This window comes from Cynara cardunculus (genome assembly GCF_001531365.2).
Source record: "Cynara cardunculus var. scolymus isolate 2C chromosome LG 7, CcrdV1, whole genome shotgun sequence".
NCBI lineage: Eukaryota > Viridiplantae > Streptophyta > Magnoliopsida > Asterales > Asteraceae > Cynara > Cynara cardunculus.
The window spans coordinates 5,285,224-5,305,410 of NC_037534.1; the positions used below are offsets into that span (position 1 = coordinate 5,285,224).

Consider the following 20,187-nt stretch of genomic DNA (forward strand, 5'->3'; position numbering starts at 1 on the left):
TTTATTTAAAAAATTAAATTTGAAATGATTAATAATTCAATTTTACAAAGTGTGTACGTTAATTATAAACAAAAGGTGAGCACGTGTATACCGGGCCGATGAGGTAATTGTGGGCCCACTTCGCCATCAACGAAAGCGTAGAAGACAAAAAACAAAACCAAAAACACTTGAACAAATTCTATATCCCTTATTTTAACATCCTAATTAATGTTGAATTGCTCCATTGGGGGGTTTTGATTTTTCCAAAATTCATGAATTTACTCGTAATTTTCATCATCAGCGGCTTTTCAATGTCTTTGAAGACTGGGTGTTTCAGGTTCTGTCGCTTTGTTCTTTAGCAAATTTCCCTTTTTGATTCTTTTATATTATAAACCCCACTTGAAAAAGTACATAGATCTCTGTGTAATCTCCTCCTTTTTTTAATTCAATGACTATTCTGGTATTTGTTTGATGATTCAACCCTTTTGGAGCTTTGAATGAGATGTGAAATCACTTTGAATTTTGGGTCGTGTGGCATTTGATTATTGTTATTATTATGCTCTGTTTATGATTTTTATTATGATGGTGATGAGTCTTTTGACCGTAGAAAAGAAAGAGAAAAACCGGTTAAAGTGAAAAGGACTCGCCATTAGAGGAGAGAGAACCATGTTTTTTTGCGGTGTGAAATGGAAGAGAGAAATCTGTTCCATGTAACGTGCCCTTGAGGAGGTGATTTTCGTTTCGTCACAAGGGGTTTTTGTGTTGTTGCATACCAAGTGTTCGTGAAAATGCCTGTGTTTTCATCGAGGATAGATGGGGCTGACGGGCAAGTTCTAGATCTAGACACTGCTGTTAAAGATGGGCTTTTGGGCGGTGGCGGAGGAGTGGGTTTTGGTGGTGGTTTTGCTGAGAAACTGGATCTGAAAAAGATGATTGAAGAGTTAAACTTGCCGGAGATTCCATCGGTGTTCATTTGCCCAATTTCCCTTGAGCCGATGGAAGACCCCGTTACCCTTTGCACCGGCCAAACCTACGAGCGATCCAACATCTTGAAATGGTTCAGTTTAGGTCATTTCACTTGCCCAACTACTATGCAAGAACTCTGGGATGATTCTCTTACCCCAAACAACACCCTTCACAGATTAGTTCACACTTGGTTTTCCCAAAAATACTTCCAAATGAAGAAGAAATCGGAAGATGTTTCAGGAATGGCATCTGAGATTTTAGACACCCTTAAGAAGGTTAAGGGCCAGGCTCGTGTTTTATCGCTCAAGGAGCTCCGGCGAGTTGTCACGGCTCACGCCATCACTAGAAAAACAGTGGTTGACAATGGTGGGGTGAGTCTTCTTTCATCATTATTGGGTCCTTACACATCTCATGCCATTGGTTCTGAGGTAGTTTCGATTCTTGTTCATTTGAAATTAGATTCATCTTCGAGATTGAATCTGATGCAGCCAGCCAAGATATCGCTAATGGTGGACATGTTAAACGAAGGTTCCATAGAGACGAAGATCAATTGTACCCGATTAATCGAACTTTTGATGGAAGAAGAGAATTTCCAAGTGGAAATCGTGTCAAGCCACAGTCTACTGGTTGCTTTGATGAAAATGGTAAGAGATAAAAGGCTCCCAAATGGGAATTTGCCAGGGCTTAGCCTACTCAAATCYATATGCTTACACAAACAAGTTAGATTCTTGATTGTTAGCATTGGTGCTATTCCTCAATTGGTCGAATTATTGCCCGAATTGAATCCTAATTGTTTGGAATTAGCCCTTTTCATATTGGACACTCTTTCAACCATAAGAGAAGGTAAACTGGCTTTGAGTAATTGTTCGAAAACCATACCGAATATGGTAAGAGTTTTGATGAGGGTTTCAGAAAACTGTACACAACATGCTTTATCCATCTTATGGTCTGTTTGCAAGCTTTCACCTCAGGAGTATTCATTGATTGCTGTAGATGTGGGTCTTGCAGCAAAGCTTCTTCTTGTCATTCAAAGTGGTTGTAATCCATCTCTAAAGCAGCAATCAGCAGAGCTCTTGAAGTTATGCAGCTTAAATTATTCAGATTCAATTTTCATTTCAAAGTGCAAGCTTACAAGAACCATCCAGTGAAAGGGGGGATAAACCCTAATGATGGATTCCAAGATTGAACCTAAAGCTGCCGGACTCGCGTGTATAGCCGATTAATTCTATTCCCAGGTACTTTTTCAAGATTTCTTGATATAGGCAGAAGCAAAGATGAAGTCTTTACAGAAAAACCCTAATGTTCTCTTTCTTTTTGGTGGTTTCTGTTAAAGATTTTGAGCAAAAAAAGGTCGTCTTTTTAATCTCTTTGCTTCGAAACGAAAATGGTGGGATTTGTAATGGGATTAGAAACCAAAAGATGGTGGTTCATGGTGGTTTAGGGAGAGGTGAAATTGTTAACAACCATTTTGGGTTTTGCAATCACAATTGTGACTGTTCATTGCCAATTGAGTTTCTTGATTCTGTTTTTTGAAACTATGTTTACATATTAGGTGTTGGTGATTGCATATGGTTAGTAAGTTGGTGGTTTTTGGACACAGTGATTGATTCTTGAGATGACATAAGTATTGCCATTTGTAGAATTGACCAAAGAGACAGGCCAAGAAGGTTATTGAATTTGTGGAGAAATAGAGAGACTATTTCCTTTGATTTTACTTGGTAAAATACCATCATCTAATCCCTTACCTTTTTTTTATTAACCTGGATATCCAACCCACTATGCTAGCCGACTAATCACATGGCAACCAACTGCTTTGCAGATAGCCCGGAGTCACCACATTTGAACCTCTGTGGCCACAAGGGGATTTTTATTCCTCCTTGGATTTGAACCCGGGATCTCCAGGTACTTTTGACCTTTGGAGCCAAATTCAAACCAATCAGACACCACCCTTGTGGTTAATCCCTTACCTTTTACACCATAGACGCTAGAAGATTGGACCGACTGGTTTGTGACCGAAGTCTACTCCACCGATTTTTTGTTATTCACTGATATCTCGTATTTTGAATTTTCCTAAAAATAGATTTTTTGGCAAAACTGAACTATTCCTTCATCAACAACAATTGTAGACAATAGATTAGATTGACTACGACAGATAAGGTTTCTTAATTGTATCATATCAAGATGTATTTTAGGTATTTAATCACTACTTATTGTAGAACAATGGAGCATTATATAAGAATGCAACAAAGCCGAATAAGATGCAATCAAAAAATTCCCAAATTACCCTCTGTCACGAAAAATTGCGACAATTTCAATTTTAAGTTGTCAAAAAAATACATTGTTTTTGTTTTGAATATAATTTTTCTTTCATGTTTATTTATTTATTTATTCACTAGCAATCTTAATAATATACTGGTGAGATTAATTATCGTATTAATGTTATTTTATCGGCCTTTTTAATAAACAGTTATCGGCTAAGTGCTTAATGATACCACTTTAGCAATTGTGGAATTGAGAAGCTTACCCATTATTTACTATTTTGGTCCATTGTATTTGAAAGGTAGGAATTGGTTGTACAAAAATAACAATAAATTACAAACTATAGAGACGAAAATCATAAATTCTAATATATAGGGACAAAAATCAACATTATTAACAAACCTCATAGGTATATTTATCTGATGAAAAGGGTATTTTCGTATTAAACCAGTATTTTGGGCTGCTAGTGCACTGCTTTTTGATTGGGATATTTAGTATTATTATGAAATGGGCCAATTGGCCCAGTTTTAAAAAAGGGCCGCCAATAGGTTTCCGAACCCACGAGCCCAAAAAGGGACTTAAATTGTTTCGAAAAATAAAAGTGGGTTATCCAAATTTTTAATTGAATTTACTTATACCAAATAGGGTAATAAGAGCATTATATTATCTACAGTAAACTACAAATTTGGTACATATGTTTTGCCCCTACAGTTTTAAAATTATAGGATTATTATCGTGGTCTGTAAAAATGTTTGGATTTGGTTATTTCTTTTAATTTAAAAAAATTCCCCTAAATAAGGGGTATTTTGGTACTTTTATAAAAAAATCGTCTCTTATCCAGTCAAAAACGTTTTGATCTGATCATTCCCTCTAACGACCGTTAAAATTTCATTAAATAAGGGATATTTTTTGTTCAATTATCAATTTTTTCATCTTTTCAATAAAAATGATAAGGATTTAATTCCAAAGCTAAAAACAATAGTTTTCAAACGAGCAACTGAAAAGATTCTATAGCATCCCCAGGAGTCGGTATTCGAAAAAAATACTTGTGAATTAAAAAATTATTGTTTTAACATTTTCAGACAAATTTATTTAATATTTTTAACATATTTTGTTGGTTTTTTGAACAATTTCCTTTTCTTGAATTACAAACTGCTCTTTACCGAATAAATTATACAAATTATTATTTAAATGTACTCTAATTTTAATTAATAAATATATTTGTTTACAAAAAAAATCGGACTTTCTTACATTCTAATGTTGATGGTTAAGGAACTCATTTGTATCGTATGCTGTTGTTTTCTTCTTTTTCCAAAAAATTTATAGTTTTATCAGTGTTTTTATCTATTTTCTCTTATTTTCTTAATAACTTATTCATTATATCCATCACCTATCGTCATCAGTATCATTCCATCTCTATTCCCATTGTTACATTTATAAATCAATCGTAATTGTGGCGATTTTAGAAATTCTAAAAATGAGTTCGAAATTTAAATAACATGATAAAAAAATAAAAAAATTAATTTTTATTTAAGCAATGTCGGGTCAAACCTTGTTTTGAAGGGGGTTAAAAGAAGTATATTTTAATTAAAAATAATAATTTTTTTATTAAAAAGGTTACCCCATTAAAGGGGTGCTGAATTAGAGGTATTTGATAGTAATTAATTAAAATAAAAATAAAAAAAATTATTTGATTTTATATAATATAATGAGTTCATTCATTTAAAAGTTAAAATTTTGATTTCAGGTTAAATTTGTTAGTAGAAATCAGAGTAAATAATAAAGCAAAGAAAATTGAAGAGTATTTTTAACATATTTTTTATTTTTATTTTAAATAGAGGATTAAAACTCAAAATCTTCAGATATTATTTTTTTACTTCAACATATGTTTTTTTATTTTTATTTTTAGATTACATAATTAATATATTATTAAAAATATTATGTATTTTTAATAATATATTGTTTTTCTCAAAAAATATTTAATTTTGAAAAAAAAAAGTTATTGGTGAAATATAATAGTAAAAAGTAGTTAATTCTTGGAGAGTTTACAAATATGAAATCTTTCACAATCTTTCTCCTATTTATTCGTTTTTGTTGAAAAATTAGAATTAGTTGGGACAAAAACGTTACACGAAATCCTTATTTTTCTCTATTTTGGAGAATTTATTGAAAATATACTTCAAGGCCTTAAATTATATTTTATTTATTATAAAAGTTATTGTTAGTCTACAACTTTGAATCTATAAATACGGTGTTTAAACCTGCTCAAGTCATGTTGGATTATCACCAAACTTCTTACGGTGCCTTTCAAACACAAACAAAAACCAATATGAGTGATAAAATGAGTTTTTGGACCGAGGTTTTATGGGGCTCCCGTTCGACCGATATGCCTAGGGATACCCTTAGGTCCCGTTTGATTTGTTGGAATGGAATGAATTTGAGGGGATTTGGATTTCAAATCCATTTTAATCACATGTTTGGTTTGTTAGATTGTCTGGATTTAAAATCCTAAGATTAAATTGGAATCTTATAAACATAGGATTTTCAAATCCTTAGGGGCTGCTTGGGATTTCGCAGGATTTCATAGAATTATATAAGATAAGGTTCTAAAAATGTTAAATAACATTTGTTCTGTAATAATCGGTTAATAAAAATGTAATTTAATTATTTTTATTATCATTTATAATTTTTTTTAATAAATAATGGAATTGAATTCCATTCCAAATTCTACAAACCAAACACACAAATAATTGCAAATCCATTTCAATCCAAATCCACATCCCTTCATGAAATCCAAATCCCTCAAAAGTAATCTTTGCAAACCAAACGGACCTTTAGAATTTTCTCGTTCGTTCTGACCGTGCCGGATTGCCAAGAAATTTTACGTGGGTCATCTGCAATGTTAATGAGAGTTTTTGCACTAGAAAGATTTCAAAAAAAAAAAAAAAAACCTGTTCTCTTGTCGGAAATTGTCGAGCTCAAGTGGTCGAACCAAATGAACGCATGTCGTGCAGGTTGTCGAAACCCACTCAAATCATGTCGGGTTACCACCAGACTTCTTACGAGGTCTTTTCAAACACAAACAAAAGCCGATACTACTGAGAAAATGAGTTTTGAGGCCGATTTTTTTCGAGGCACCCTTTCGGCCGATACGCCAAGGGGATACCTTTGGAATTTTCTCGCTTGGTTCGACCTTGTCGGATTGCCACAAAATTTTGGTTTGGCCATATGCAATGTTAATGAGAATTTTTGTAACAGAAAGATCTTGAAAAAAACCGCTCTAATGAGGGAAATTGTTGGGACCACGCATAGGCCGAACTGAACGAACGTGTGTCATGCAGCTTGTCGAAATTCGCTCAAATCATGTCGGATTGCCACCAACTTCTTACCTAGTATTTCTAACACAAACAAAAGTAGATCCGATAGAGAATGAGTTTTCAGGCTGATGTTTTATTGAGAGGTAGTCTTCGAAATCTTATTTGACAAAAATATTTGTCTCTTAATGATTCTAAAACTCTTTAACTGATTTTCAGAGCCCTAACTTCATTTTGAAAAATTACCAAACAACTATATTTCATATTGTACAACATTATAAAAAATCTGTTAATCATTCTGACCATTTAATCACTTTGTACTAGACCATTCAGAATAAATGAAACTAAGAGCAAATAAATTGATCCAAATTTCTGCCTCGGATTATAAAAAGAGTAAACTACAAATTTAGTTCACATGGTCATCGTAGTTGAAATTAGAAAATGGCCACCGTGGCTTACAAAAACCTGTGGATTTTGTCCCTACTTTTAACTGACATTAAAAGATTTCGTTAAATGAGATGCATTTATGTTCTCTTATTAATTTTTTTAATCTTTTTATACAATCAAAATTGATTTTATGATTTTGGATTCTATAGTTTTTGATTGCATAAAAGACAATTTTTTATAAAAAGACGAAATTAACTAACATAATTCTTACAACCGTGAGAAGAATGAATCAAATCCAAACATTTTGCCAAACCACGAGGGCTATTTTTGTAATTTCAAAACTATATGGACAAAAACTGTTATTTTTGACAAGCTAGTTAGACCAAATTCGTTGTTTACTCTAAAAATTGACAATATCACATTTTCGGCCCTCCAAATTATAATGTTTATGCTCAACACGTAAGAGTATCTGCAATAATTATGTTATTTTAAAAATTTTAAAAAGTAGAAAAAAGTTTGTTCCAACGGTTATATTAAATATTCTTTTAAAAATAAGAAGAGATAATTAAGAAATGTTAAAATATGATTTGATTTTTAACAATCTTAACTTTTGATGTATTCTTGACATAATTGATTTCTTGAGGGATTGAAGCTATCAATATTTTGAAGTTGGTATTCTGAAGTAGAGGGACCGTGCCTCACTTTTTGGAAGACTTGAAGGGTAGCGAAGCAACTATAGTCATTTTCTGAGGACCATTCTTGCAATTTCCTAATTAATATATATATATATGCCATTTCTGTTTTTTCATATTCAGTATTATTCATTTTTTTGTTTACGATCTCTCTCTAATTCTCTCTTTTCTTCTTAGCTACTTTAGCTAACTAGTTTTCCAGATCTAGGGTTTTCGTATTATTATCTTTTTGTAATCGTTGGTACTATGAAATGAATATTTGGTTTACAGTTTTCTTCACGGTATAGGAGCCTTGTATGGATCTGTTGTTAAATCAGTGAGTGTTTCGCTGGTTTTCCTTCTGTTTTACAAGGATTTGGTTGAAGCGATTCAGGTAAGTCCTCTTTACTATTTAATGATACATATTATTTAAAATTCAAGATTAAAAGTAACTGTTATATGAATACAACTTTTTAAAAGCCGCATGTTTCATTTCATATTTATAACTGATAAACATAATCAAATACATAATCAACATATCATTTTAAATATAAATAATTTAAAATATAATTATAATAATCATTAAATTATAACGGAATACTTAATTAATGTCTTTATAAAAAATCATATTATTAAACCTAAAATAAGTTAATTCGTTATTAAACTTAAATTAAATTATAATAATAAGATTGAACTAAAAATTATATTTATAAAAGAATATTATATTATTAGACCTAAAACAAATTACATCCTTACTAAATTTAAATTAAATTGTACTAACAATTATACAAAAAACACGAACTTTTAAATTGTTAGTTTAATACTAATATATATAGAAATTTTCATGGGTCTTTAAATTTATATTTTATTGGAATATAAAAATATTATCATTTTTTCGAAATCATACAAACTGTATTATAAAACGAAACGGTAAAATCGAAATGTTTCTCGCTGCATTATGCGAGTATGTTTCTAGTGTTAATTATTACAAATCATGTAGTAAAAACGTAAAGTAATAAAAGATATATGTTAGTTATACTTGTAACCAAAGGTGAACGATCGTGTGAGAAAGAGATTCAAGTTGAGAAGCGTACGAAGTGATATGTATCCTTGATTACCTTTAATTTCAAACCCACTTATGAATCACGTCTGATACGGGGATTGATCCAGTGCATTTTGGTGCATCTAATCCTAATGTACATTCAAGGGTGAAAATCTCTTCTTACGTTTTGCAGCTTAACTCTCATTCTCATCGTAACTCAATCTTGTAATTAGATAAGAAAATTTTAAAAATAATTATATTAATTGTTGATTTTAAATAATCATCGCACGTAATCAAAGAATAAATTACTTTTGAAAAGCAACAAAATATATTTAAAAAAAGAGCAGAAAAAGTTACACATTCGGGGAGGGTCAGAAGCAGTGAGATGCAGCAAACAAAAGCAGACCCAACCCACAAGGGCGCAACCGAATGGAACAAAAAGAGGATAAAAAATTACACGAAAAAACAAACAAATACCGACGAACCAACGAGTAACCCGAGAGGAATAATATACTCAACCAGAATTTTGGAGCGGAGCCGTCAGCCATCTGTCCCAAGAGATAAAGTCCTTAAGGAACGTCTTGAGATCCAATCATACACGCAAACTTAGATATCGGAGAACGGAACCTCCGCCAAACTCGAGTTGTTTCGGTAGACCACTTTGTTATGGTGACCCAATATCAAGTAAGTTGATGCCCAAATCATTGCTTGTCAAAACCTTGAGAACAGACCTGGGATCAGAGTGCTATTGACGTGGTTGATGATGAGACCTGCTGTGTTACCCAGGATGTACTCAACACACCACCATTTTTGAATCATTTGCCGTACTTTCGATGCGAACTTGCAGCCCACGAGACAATGATCCAAAGTTCCCTTTAAATCATTACAAATCGGACAAAGAACCGAGTCCAAATCAATTACACGATATCCCAAAGCCACCCAAACTGGAAGCCTTCCACGAATAACTCTCTAAATGAAAATGTTGATTTTTTAGGGTTGCAAATTATTCCAGCAGGTTTATATTTGAAAAAATATAAAAAATAATTCCTAAAATGTTTCAATAAGCTAATTTATGGTAATTTAAACGACCTTTTTTTTTTCTTCAAAAAACTAAAAAATAAGTTGGTTTATAAATACCGTATCGAACGTAACCCTTATTTTTAGTTTCCATCATTGAGTTTACAACTCCAAACAAAACTTCAAAATAAATTTAACTTGTTAATTTTTCCCCAATGGGTGGTTATAGTTTGTTATTAAAATAATAAATAAAATGATGACTTAGGGGCCGTTTACCAAATACTTACCCGGTAAGTGTTTACCAGTAAAATTTAAGTATTTAACACTATTATTTACTTGGCGGATAAGATTTTAGTCTACCAAAACGACATCGTATGCAACAATTTACCCGGTAAGCGCTTACCATGGTAAGAGTCGTCGCCCTCACTTACCGGGTAAGACTCTTGGTCTTTGTCTCACTCTTACCGGATAAGATTATTGGTCCTTACCATATCCATCGGATGAGATAATCGCGTTTATCCGTGTAAACGTTGGATAAATGGCCCATTAATTATAAATTATTTATTAATCACAAATAAAATAAGGAAAAGGCTAAGAGCGAGGCGAGTGGGTGTATCTTGGAGCAGCCAAAAAGTGGTTGGTCAAACAAAAAACCAGATAAGGCAGAGTCAAATGCAACACTGTCACGGTCAAGGTGCTTTCCCGTTATTTTACTCTACGTAATGCTAATGCATTAAAAAATTATCATTAATCATTAATTTAGAGTAAACTACACATTTGGTCCATATAATTTGCTAAAAATAACGCTTTTCATCCATACAGTTATAAATATAAGATTATCATTATGTTTTGGTTTCTCTTTGTTACAACCGTTAAAAAATTTCGTTAAATAAAAGACATTTGTATGCTTTTGTCGAGTTTTTGGTTTTTACCTAATAAAAACCGACAGGGACCAAATCATAAAATTGATTTTGATTAGGTAAGATATAAAAAAAATCGATAAAAAAACAAAAATACCCATCATTAACGAAACTTTTTAACGACCGTTAGAAAGAGGGACCAAATCCAAAAGTTTTACAAATTATGATAATCATTTTACAATTTCAAAACTATACGAAAATTGTTACTTCCGACAAACCACAAGGATCAAATTTATAATTTACTCTTAATTTTATAAATGCTTTTAGTTATTAAAATAACTCCTACCACACTGTAAATCTGTATTTTATAGGTCACGGGACTCCAACAACGCTATCAGTTAGACACACATAGTAATATTTTAGTGCTTAAATACTCATTTTCTCTTTATAATTAGGTAATTTTTTCTTCTATATCCCGATCTTGAGCCATTTTCTTATATTATTTTTCATTTATTTATTTTATAAAGTTAGGGTGAAAAGTATTTGTCGAGTAGAATTTTAATTTTTTTTCAAGTTAACGAAGAATTTTAAATACATTAAATACAAATTAACAAACTCTGTAATTTTCGAATCATCCTCAAGCTATAATCTTTACAATATTGGTTTAGTTGGATACTGACGTTCAGATAGAAACCATAGATTCAAATCTCATAACTAATATTAAGGGACCGTTTATCAAACACTTATCCGGTAAGTGTTTATCGGTAAATTTTAATACCATTATTTTACTTACCAGGTAATATTTTAGTCCATCAAAACAACATCATATACAACAATTTACCCCGTAAGTGCTTACCGTAGTAAGAGTCGTCGTCCTCACTTACCGGGTAAGACTTTTAGTCCTTGGGTCTCGCTCTTACCAGTAAGATTGTTGGTTCTTACTGGTAAACGATCCCTCAATGTTTACTTTTTTTTTTTTGATTAGCCTGGATATCTAACCCGCTATACAAGCTGACTAATTCCAGGACGACCACCTGCTTTGCAGATAGCCCGGAGTCACCGCATTTGAACCTACGTGGCCACTAGGAGATTTTTATTCTTTTTTGAATTTGAACCTAAGACTCCCTGATACTTGTAACCTTTGGAACCAAGCTCAAACCAATCAGACACCACCCTTATGTTTTTACTTGGTTGAAAGTTTTATCAATCAAATGTAGATGCTATTGCTACATATCTTCATTAATATATAAAGAATCCCGACCCATTTACATATATTTATTGATAGATGATCAAATGGGTAAAAATAGAAATGGAGCTAAAAATAGAACAAATCATATTAAGGCTCTCCAAAATTTACTTAAATGTGTACAATTTCAATATTTTTGTATTAAAAAATTGATTATTATGTATATTTTAAACCTATTTAGTATTTATTACATTTTAAAAAAAATATTAACAAGCTAATCTAATTTATTTTAAATCGGAAATTGATCAAATTAGCCATTTTTCAATCATATTAAGGCTCTCTTGAATTTACTAAATTGTCACTATGTCCGTTACTTGCGGACCTAATTAAAAGACAAAAAATTCAGATTATAAACCTGACCGCCATAATTTATATGAGAAAAATGACTATTTTAATCAATTTTTTTTTAAAATAACATGTCATTAAACTTTATGCGTAATTGTTGACCCATCAATCAATGGGATTTTATCATCTATAATTTTTTTTTAAATAGGAAAATAAAAGTTATTTTTTTTTAAATATACAATTAACTTGAATAGAATTTCTATTTTTGAGATTTCATTGTTAACCATATTATTAAAATACTCTTACTCTTAATTTATTATTTTAATATACTTTTAAAATTTTAATATAAAATAATAATAAATTTAATTTTATTGGTGAAGATAATAAAATAATTTAATTTTAAGTAAGGATGTAAACCGAACTGAATGAACATGAATTATCATTTGTTTGCGTTCGTTTGTTTAACTTAACTGAATAAACGAACAAACACGAACAGTAAATGAACAATTTTTTTTTGCTCATATTTGTTCATTAAAAAATGTATTTGCTCGTGTTCTCTCATTAAGATGGTAAACGAACGAACACAAATGAACATAAAACAATCACCATTACTTATCATTTCGTTCCTCTAATATAACATAACAAAATATAAAACCACGTTAAAATTAGGAGGGATAAAAAAGAATTCTAAAAACTTAATTTAATATTGATTTTACACACCACTGTCATGATATATAGGTATAAATCCGTGTATATATATAAATGAACATAAACGAACATAAACAAAAATGTGTTCATGTTCATTCGTTTATCAAATAAATAAACATCCACGAGCTTCCCACCGAACGGTTCATGAGCGAAAATATAACACATGATCTGGCCTAGTCGACCAGATCATGATATGAAAACAAAAAAAAGACCGATTTTTAGATAACTTATTTCGAAAGGAGCCATCAAGTCCGTTCAAGCAATTACCAACACTGTTGTGGAAAGGCAGTAATCGAAAGCCAAAGGAAGTACAACTGAGTTTCAAGACTACGAGACTAAAGTGCCGTTTACCAAACACTTATCCGGATAAGCGCTTACCAAGTCACTTTACATTACCGGATGGATATGACAAGGACTAAGAATCTTACCCGGAAAGAGCGAAGGCAAGAATCGAGAGTCTTACCCGGTAAGTGAGGACGAAGACTCTTACCTTGGTTAGCGCTTACCGGGATAAATTGTTGCATACGATGCGTTTTAGTGAATAAAATCTTACCCGATAAGTAAGCGATAGTGTTGAATTTTACCGATAAGCGCTTACCAGGTAAGTGTTTATGTAAATGCTCCCTAAGAGTTGGACCTTTCCGTACCTTGAAGGAAAAATTATCGCTACTCAAGAAATTTAATATAGACTAAAACAACAATGAATTATAAACCATATGAATGAAAACAACAATAAATTTCAATCAAAATGACAAAAACAACAACAATTTACAAACTGCCGAAATAAAATCGTAACTCTAAAATCACAAAAATAAAAATAACAAAATTTAAAAAACCACAAGAACAAAAAAAAACATAATTCACCCAAATCTTTATTTTCTTTATTTAAAGAAAATTAAAAAAGATTTATTTAAAAAAATAAATTTGAAATGAGTAATAATTCTATTTTACAAAGTGTGTGCATTAATAATAAAAAAAGGGGAGCACGTGTATACCGGGCCGATGAGGTAATTGTGGGCCCACTCCTCCATTGTTTCCATCAACGAAAGCGTAGAAAAGAAAAAACAAAACCAAAAACACTTGAACAAATTCTATCTCCCTTTTTTATATCATCTTAATTAATGTTCAATTGCTCCATTGGGGGTTTTGATTTTTCCATTCATAAATTCACTCGTAATTTTCATCATCAGCGGCTTTTCAATGTCTTTGAAGACTAGGTGTTCCAGGTTCTGTCGCTTTGTTCTTCACCAAATTTCCCATTCTGATTCTTTTATATTATAAACCCCACTTGAAAAAGTGCATAGATCTCTGTGTAATCTCCATCTTCTTTTTTTTAATTCAATGACTATTCTGCTGTTTGTTTGATGATTCAACCCTTTTGAAGCTTTGAACGAGATGTGAAATCGCTTTGAATTTTGGGTCGTGTGTCATTTGATTATTATTATTATTATGCTCGGTTTATGATTTTTATTATGATGGTGATGAGTCTTTTGACCGTAGAAAAGAAAGAGAAAAATCGGTTAAAGTGAAAAGGACTCGCCATTAGAGGAGAGAGAACCATGTTTTTTTGCGGTGTGAAATGGAAGAGAGAAATCTGTTCCATGTAACGTGCCCTTGAGGAGGTGATTTTCGTTTCGTCACAAGGGGTTTTTGTGTTGTTGCATACCAAGTGTTCGTGAAAATGCCTGTGTTTTCATCGAGGATAGATGGGGCTGACGGGCAAGTTCTAGATCTAGACACTGCTGTYAAAGATGGGCTTTTGGGCGGTGGCGGAGGAGTGGGTTTTGGTGGTGGTTTTGCTGAGAAACTGGATCTGAAAAAGATGATTGAAGAGTTAAACTTGCCGGAGATTCCATCGGTGTTCATTTGCCCAATTTCCCTTGAGCCGATGGAAGACCCSGTTACCCTTTGCACCGGCCAAACCTACGAGCGATCCAAYATCTTGAAATGGTTCAGTTTRGGTCATTTCACYTGCCCAACTACTATGCAAGAACTCTGGGATGATTCTCTTACCCCAAACAACACCCTTCATAGATTAGTTCATACTTGGTTTTCCCAAAAATACTTCCAAATGAAGAAGAAATCCGAAGATGTTTCAGGAATGGCATCTGAGATTTTAGACACCCTTAAGAAGGTTAAGGGCCAGGCTCGTGTTTTATCGCTCAAGGAGCTCCGGCGAGTTGTCACGGCTCACGCCATCACTAGAAAAACAGTGGTTGACAATGGTGGGGTGAGTCTTCTTTCATCATTGTTGGGTCCTTACACATCTCATGCCATTGGTTCTGAGGTAGTTTCGATTCTTGTTCATTTGAAACTAGATTCATCTTCGAGATTGAATCTGATGCAGCCAGCCAAGATATCGCTAATGGTGGACATGTTAAACGAAGGTTCCATAGAGACGAAGATCAATTGTACCCGATTAATCGAACTTTTGATGGAAGAAGAGAATTTCCAAGTGGAAATCGTGTCGAGCCACAGTCTACTGGTTGCTTTGATGAAAATGGTAAGAGATAAAAGGCTCCCAAATGGGAATTTGCCAGGGCTTAGCCTACTCAAATCCATATGCTTACACAAACAAGTTAGATTCTTGATTGTTAGCATYGGTGCTRTTSCTCAATTGGTCGAATTATTGCCCGAATTGAATCCTAATTGTTTGGAATTAGCCCTTTTCATATTGGACACTCTTTCAACCATAAGAGAAGGTAAAYTGGCTWTGAGTAATTGTTCGAAAACCATACCGAATATGGTAAGAGTTTTGATGAGGGTTTCAGAAAACTGTACACAACATGCTTTATCCATCTTATGGTCTGTTTGCAAGCTTTCACCTCAGGAGTATTCATTGATTGCTGTAGAYGTGGGTCTTGCAGCAAAGCTTCTTCTTGTCATTCAAAGTGGTTGTAATCCATCTCTAAAGCAGCAATCAGCAGAGCTCTTGAAGTTATGCAGCTTAAATTATTCAGATTCAATTTTCATTTCAAAGTGCAAGCTTACAAGAACCATCCAGTGAAAGGGGGGATAAACCCTTATGATGGATTTCCAAGATTGAACCAAAAGCTGCCGGACTGGCGTGTATAGCCGATTAACTTTGATTCCCAGGTACTTTTTCAAGATTTCTTGATATAGGCAGAAGCAAAGATGAAGTCCTTACAGAAAAACCCTAATGTTCACATTCTTTTTGGTGATTTCTGTTAAAGATTTTGAGTGAAAAAAGAGGTCTTTTTAATCTCTTTGCTTCAAAAAGAAAATGGTGGGATTTGTAATGGGATTAGAAACCAAAAGATGGTGGTTCTTGGTGGTTTAGGGAGAGGTGAAATTGTTAAAAACCATTTTGGGTTTTGCAATCGCAATTGTAATTGTTCATTGCCAATTGAGTTTCTTGATTCTGTTTTCTGAAATTAAGTTTACATATTGGTGTTGGTGATTGCATATGAGTAGTAAACTGGTGATAATTGGACACAGTGATTGATTCTTGAGATGACACAAGTATTGCTATTTGTAGAATTGACCAAAGAGACAGGCCACATCAAAGAATCATATTTCACATCACTCCTGACTTGGAGATGAACAGGATGGTCCAAACCCCTTTTACTGTACCTGGATAATGCAACAGAAAAAAAAACCTTTGTTTTATCAACTCAAATCCTATGTTGTTCAAATGTTTTTGATGTACTTGCTACCAGGGTGGTGCTTGATTGGTTTGAGGTTGGTTCCAAATGTCAAAAAGTAGTAGGAGGTCCTAGGTTCAAATTAAAGGAGGAATAAAAACTCCTTGTGGCCACGGAGGTTCAAATGCGGTGACTCCGGGCTATTTGCAAAGTATGTGGTCGTTCTGGGATTAGTCGGCTCGCATAGCGGTTGGATATCCAGGTTAATAAAAAAAAATACGAAAAATCACGATTTCGAGGTTGAGAAAACTCATTTTAAGCATATATGCTTTTTAATTGAATTCTTGTTCTAAAAATGGTTGTAAAAAAGAGTTGAAAAACATTGATTAATTAACAACATAATTATGTCTATATTATACAAATAGACGCAAGACGTGTGTAGATAACCTCATAACCATGTAAATAAGAAAAACCCTTTGAAAATACATGAAATTTGTCGTAATTTTTTGTGTATCCAATAAAGTAACGTGTTTATTTTTTGAACCTTTATAAAACTTGACATTTATAAAGGAAGAAAAACAAGAATTTGATATGAATAAATAACGTTTCAAGTGGGGTAACTGAGGTTTTAAACTATATCAATTTTTATTTTTGAAGTTTGAGGGCCGAGGGGGAGCCAAATGCCACTTCTGGCTCCGAGGTGGCTCTGTCCTCGCTTTCTACACATGTACCAAGACTATTGATTGACTAAATTAGGAATCCATATCATAATATGTTTTACATGAATTCTTTGAATTAGTTTTATCAGAGCCTAAAATATCAGATGCAGATGTTTTTGATGATTGGCAAACAATTTTTGGTTTTTGGGGTACGTTTTTCGAGTTTTTAAAAAACACGTTATATTTTCGTTTAGGGGTTTTGAATTCGAGTAATCGTGTGACATATAATGATTCGGAAAATTTTGGAAGTATTGGTATGAAAGTAATTGTGAGTTATAAATTGATGTCAAGAAAGCTCTGATGGGCATTAAAGAGCAATGGAATATGGGATTCTCATGGTATTTTGATGCACAATTTAATTTTAGCGCCTTTTTAATGTGTTTGAGGACCCCATCTTGTAAAGTAAATGTTACAAGTGTTCTTTATTCCAATAATATATAGAGAGACGAGCGATCAAATGAAAACCATCCTCATTTGTATAAACCGTACAAATCATTTTCATACGTTGATTTCATTGTTTAATCTTATGAAATTTTTTCATGAAATTATTTAATCTTGTGAAATTGTTTCATATAATACTTTTTTTGATGAATTTGTTTCATATATGATTATGAAATTGTTTCATATAATATTTAATGAAACTGTTTCATGTATTTCTCTAAAATTAAAATAATGAAGATGATAATATCCATGATTAACACCTTCCACAATAAAAATGGTTAATTAACCTCTCATAATTACAAAAAAAAAATGAATAAAATGAAAAATCATGATTTGTTGAATGAGGTTTGCACGGTTTGTACAAATTGAGTGATTTTTATTTGAACGCTCCTCTCTCTCTCTCTCTTTATTATATATATATATATATATATATATATATATATATAAAGAATTGTGTGAGAAACAGAGTTAAAGTGATAAGTGTAAAAAGAGATCTGAACCCTTGATACAGGGAGTGATCTGGTGCATCTCATTCTAGTATGTATCTAATGGTGGAGATCCCTTCTTATGTTTCGCATATTAACTTTTCTTCTTACTGGAACTCAACCTTATATATAGTCAGTTTCAAGGGAAAATCGTAAAAAATTAAAAAGCTAAAGAAGACTTTAGTAATCATTCAGCTATACAGTATGCATATCTGCGTACCAGTAATTTGTAAGTAATTTGTCTAGTATGCACGTGTGCATAACATGCACACATACAAGAAAACAGATTCAATTACTTGTATGCAGATGTGTATACCATACAAATAAATGATTATTAGGTGTTTCTTATTTATTTTTCATTTTTTTTGGAGTTATATATATATATATATATATATATATATAAACACAATCTAGTTGTTTGACGAATCCTTACGATCGAGGGTTGTATTACTACATGTTTGACAAATTCATTAAGCAAAATGAGGCTTAAGCACTTAATCGCTTCCACTTCTTGATTGAAGTTTGATATTTTATAAATAATAAACACTTAGGTTTTGTATGTTTTTGAAAAAAAAGCTCTTATTCTTTCTTACGTCTTATTCATTAAGAGGTAGGACCATTATCAGAAAGAGGTAAACCAACCTCTTATTGTTCTCCAAATCCTCATAAACGACATTTCTCAATCGACTAATTGTAATCGGTCATTTTTCTCAATCGATCCTTACCTCTCTCAACAGATGTACTTTAATTTAATTTAAATGTGTTAAATACTGTTATTATTAGGTTTGTGAATATTAGTCATAACAAGTAACCTCCTACAAAATGAGGGTTGTAAAAATTAGTGTATTATTTATAAAATATTATTATTTATAAAACATAATATAATAATATGTATGGTACATAGTTGGCCCACAAGTATTTTTGTGTCTGAGTAGCAAATACGATGTCAGCTAATTAATGTGAAAACTATCAAGCATAAGAATTTTGGTCCCCGATTGCCAATTGCTTTCATATACTAAAAACTATATATTAATCATTTATTTTAAATGTATTTTCGTATTAAAATCTAATTTTTTTATAATTAATCTGGATACCCACACCGTTATACGAACCGACTAATCTCAAGGTGACTACATGCTTTGCAGATAACCCGGAGTCACTGTATTTGAACATCCGTGGCCACAAGGGGATTTTTATTTCTCCTTATAATTTGAACATGAAACCTACTGTTACTTTTGAACTTTGGAGCCAAGCTCAGACCCATCAGGCACCACCATTGTGGTCTTTTTAATGGTTTTGAACAAGAGAGAAGGGAAATGATCTTTTTTTTACAAATATACCCTTCAAAAGTACGTTCTTTATCATGAAATGTTGGATATTTTTGTAATTTTAATAATCTTTTTAAAAGATTTTAATTTCTTTCTTTCCTTCTCTTTCCTCCCATATTTGAAAGTAAAGTTTTAAGAGGAAACTTATTTTTTATTGAATTTATTTTCTTTTGTATAATTACCATAAATATTTTTTTAATATTTATTTTCTGGGATTTGGATTGTTTGGGGCCCAATAAACTTTGTCAGCCCATAAACATAAGGGTGTTAGCAGCTAAGGCTTTTTGAATTGGGCCTATATTATGGACCAGCACTAAATCAATTTTGAATTATTAAAATAAAGAAAAAATCGATAAAAGAACAAAAATGATTTTTATTTAATGTAAATTCTAACGAAAATTAGAGGCAGAAACCAAAATTCGGACGTTTTCGTAAAGTGACGATGGCTATCTTGTAATTTCAAAATTATACAGACGAAAAATTATATTTTTGACAAACCATATAGGGACCAAATTTGTTTTTACTTACGTTTTAATTGATAAATAAATTTGTAAGTCAGGCCAAAATGGCACTACAAACAAAATTGGGTTTATAGGATGATTAAAATAGACAAGTGTGGTCATAGGGTGTTTTATAGGATTTATAGGACCAAAAGAAAAATCGTTATATCTAAAAGTGTTACAATAAGTTTATAAGATGTTTTTTCAAACATCGTAATAAACTTTTTAGAACATTGTTTAAATAAAGTATTCTATTAGCTATTTTATATGACACTGTTTGAAAGAGTGTCTTATAAACACACGTATCATATAAAAATATATGTTTATATGACACTTTTCAAAAACGTTCTATAAACCGACACTTTATTTTGGAAA

The 20,187-nt window shown here is 32.1% G+C and overlaps 2 protein-coding genes across 2 annotated transcripts; both read left to right on the forward strand.

The window, feature by feature from the left end:
* Positions 1-604: 604 nt before the first annotated feature.
* On the forward strand, positions 605-2,480 carry LOC112515408 (U-box domain-containing protein 30-like). The gene has a single exon (XM_025122205.1). It carries the CDS (start codon positions 768-770, stop codon positions 2,091-2,093), a length of 1,326 nt encoding a protein of 441 aa, XP_024977973.1. The 5' UTR covers positions 605-767; the 3' UTR covers positions 2,094-2,480.
* Positions 2,481-14,415: 11,935 nt separating this feature from the next.
* LOC112515499 (U-box domain-containing protein 30-like) lies at positions 14,416-16,097 on the forward strand. The gene has a single exon (XM_025122358.1). It carries the CDS (start codon positions 14,416-14,418, stop codon positions 15,739-15,741), a length of 1,326 nt encoding a protein of 441 aa, XP_024978126.1. The 3' UTR covers positions 15,742-16,097.
* The last annotated feature ends 4,090 nt before the right edge of the window (positions 16,098-20,187 follow it).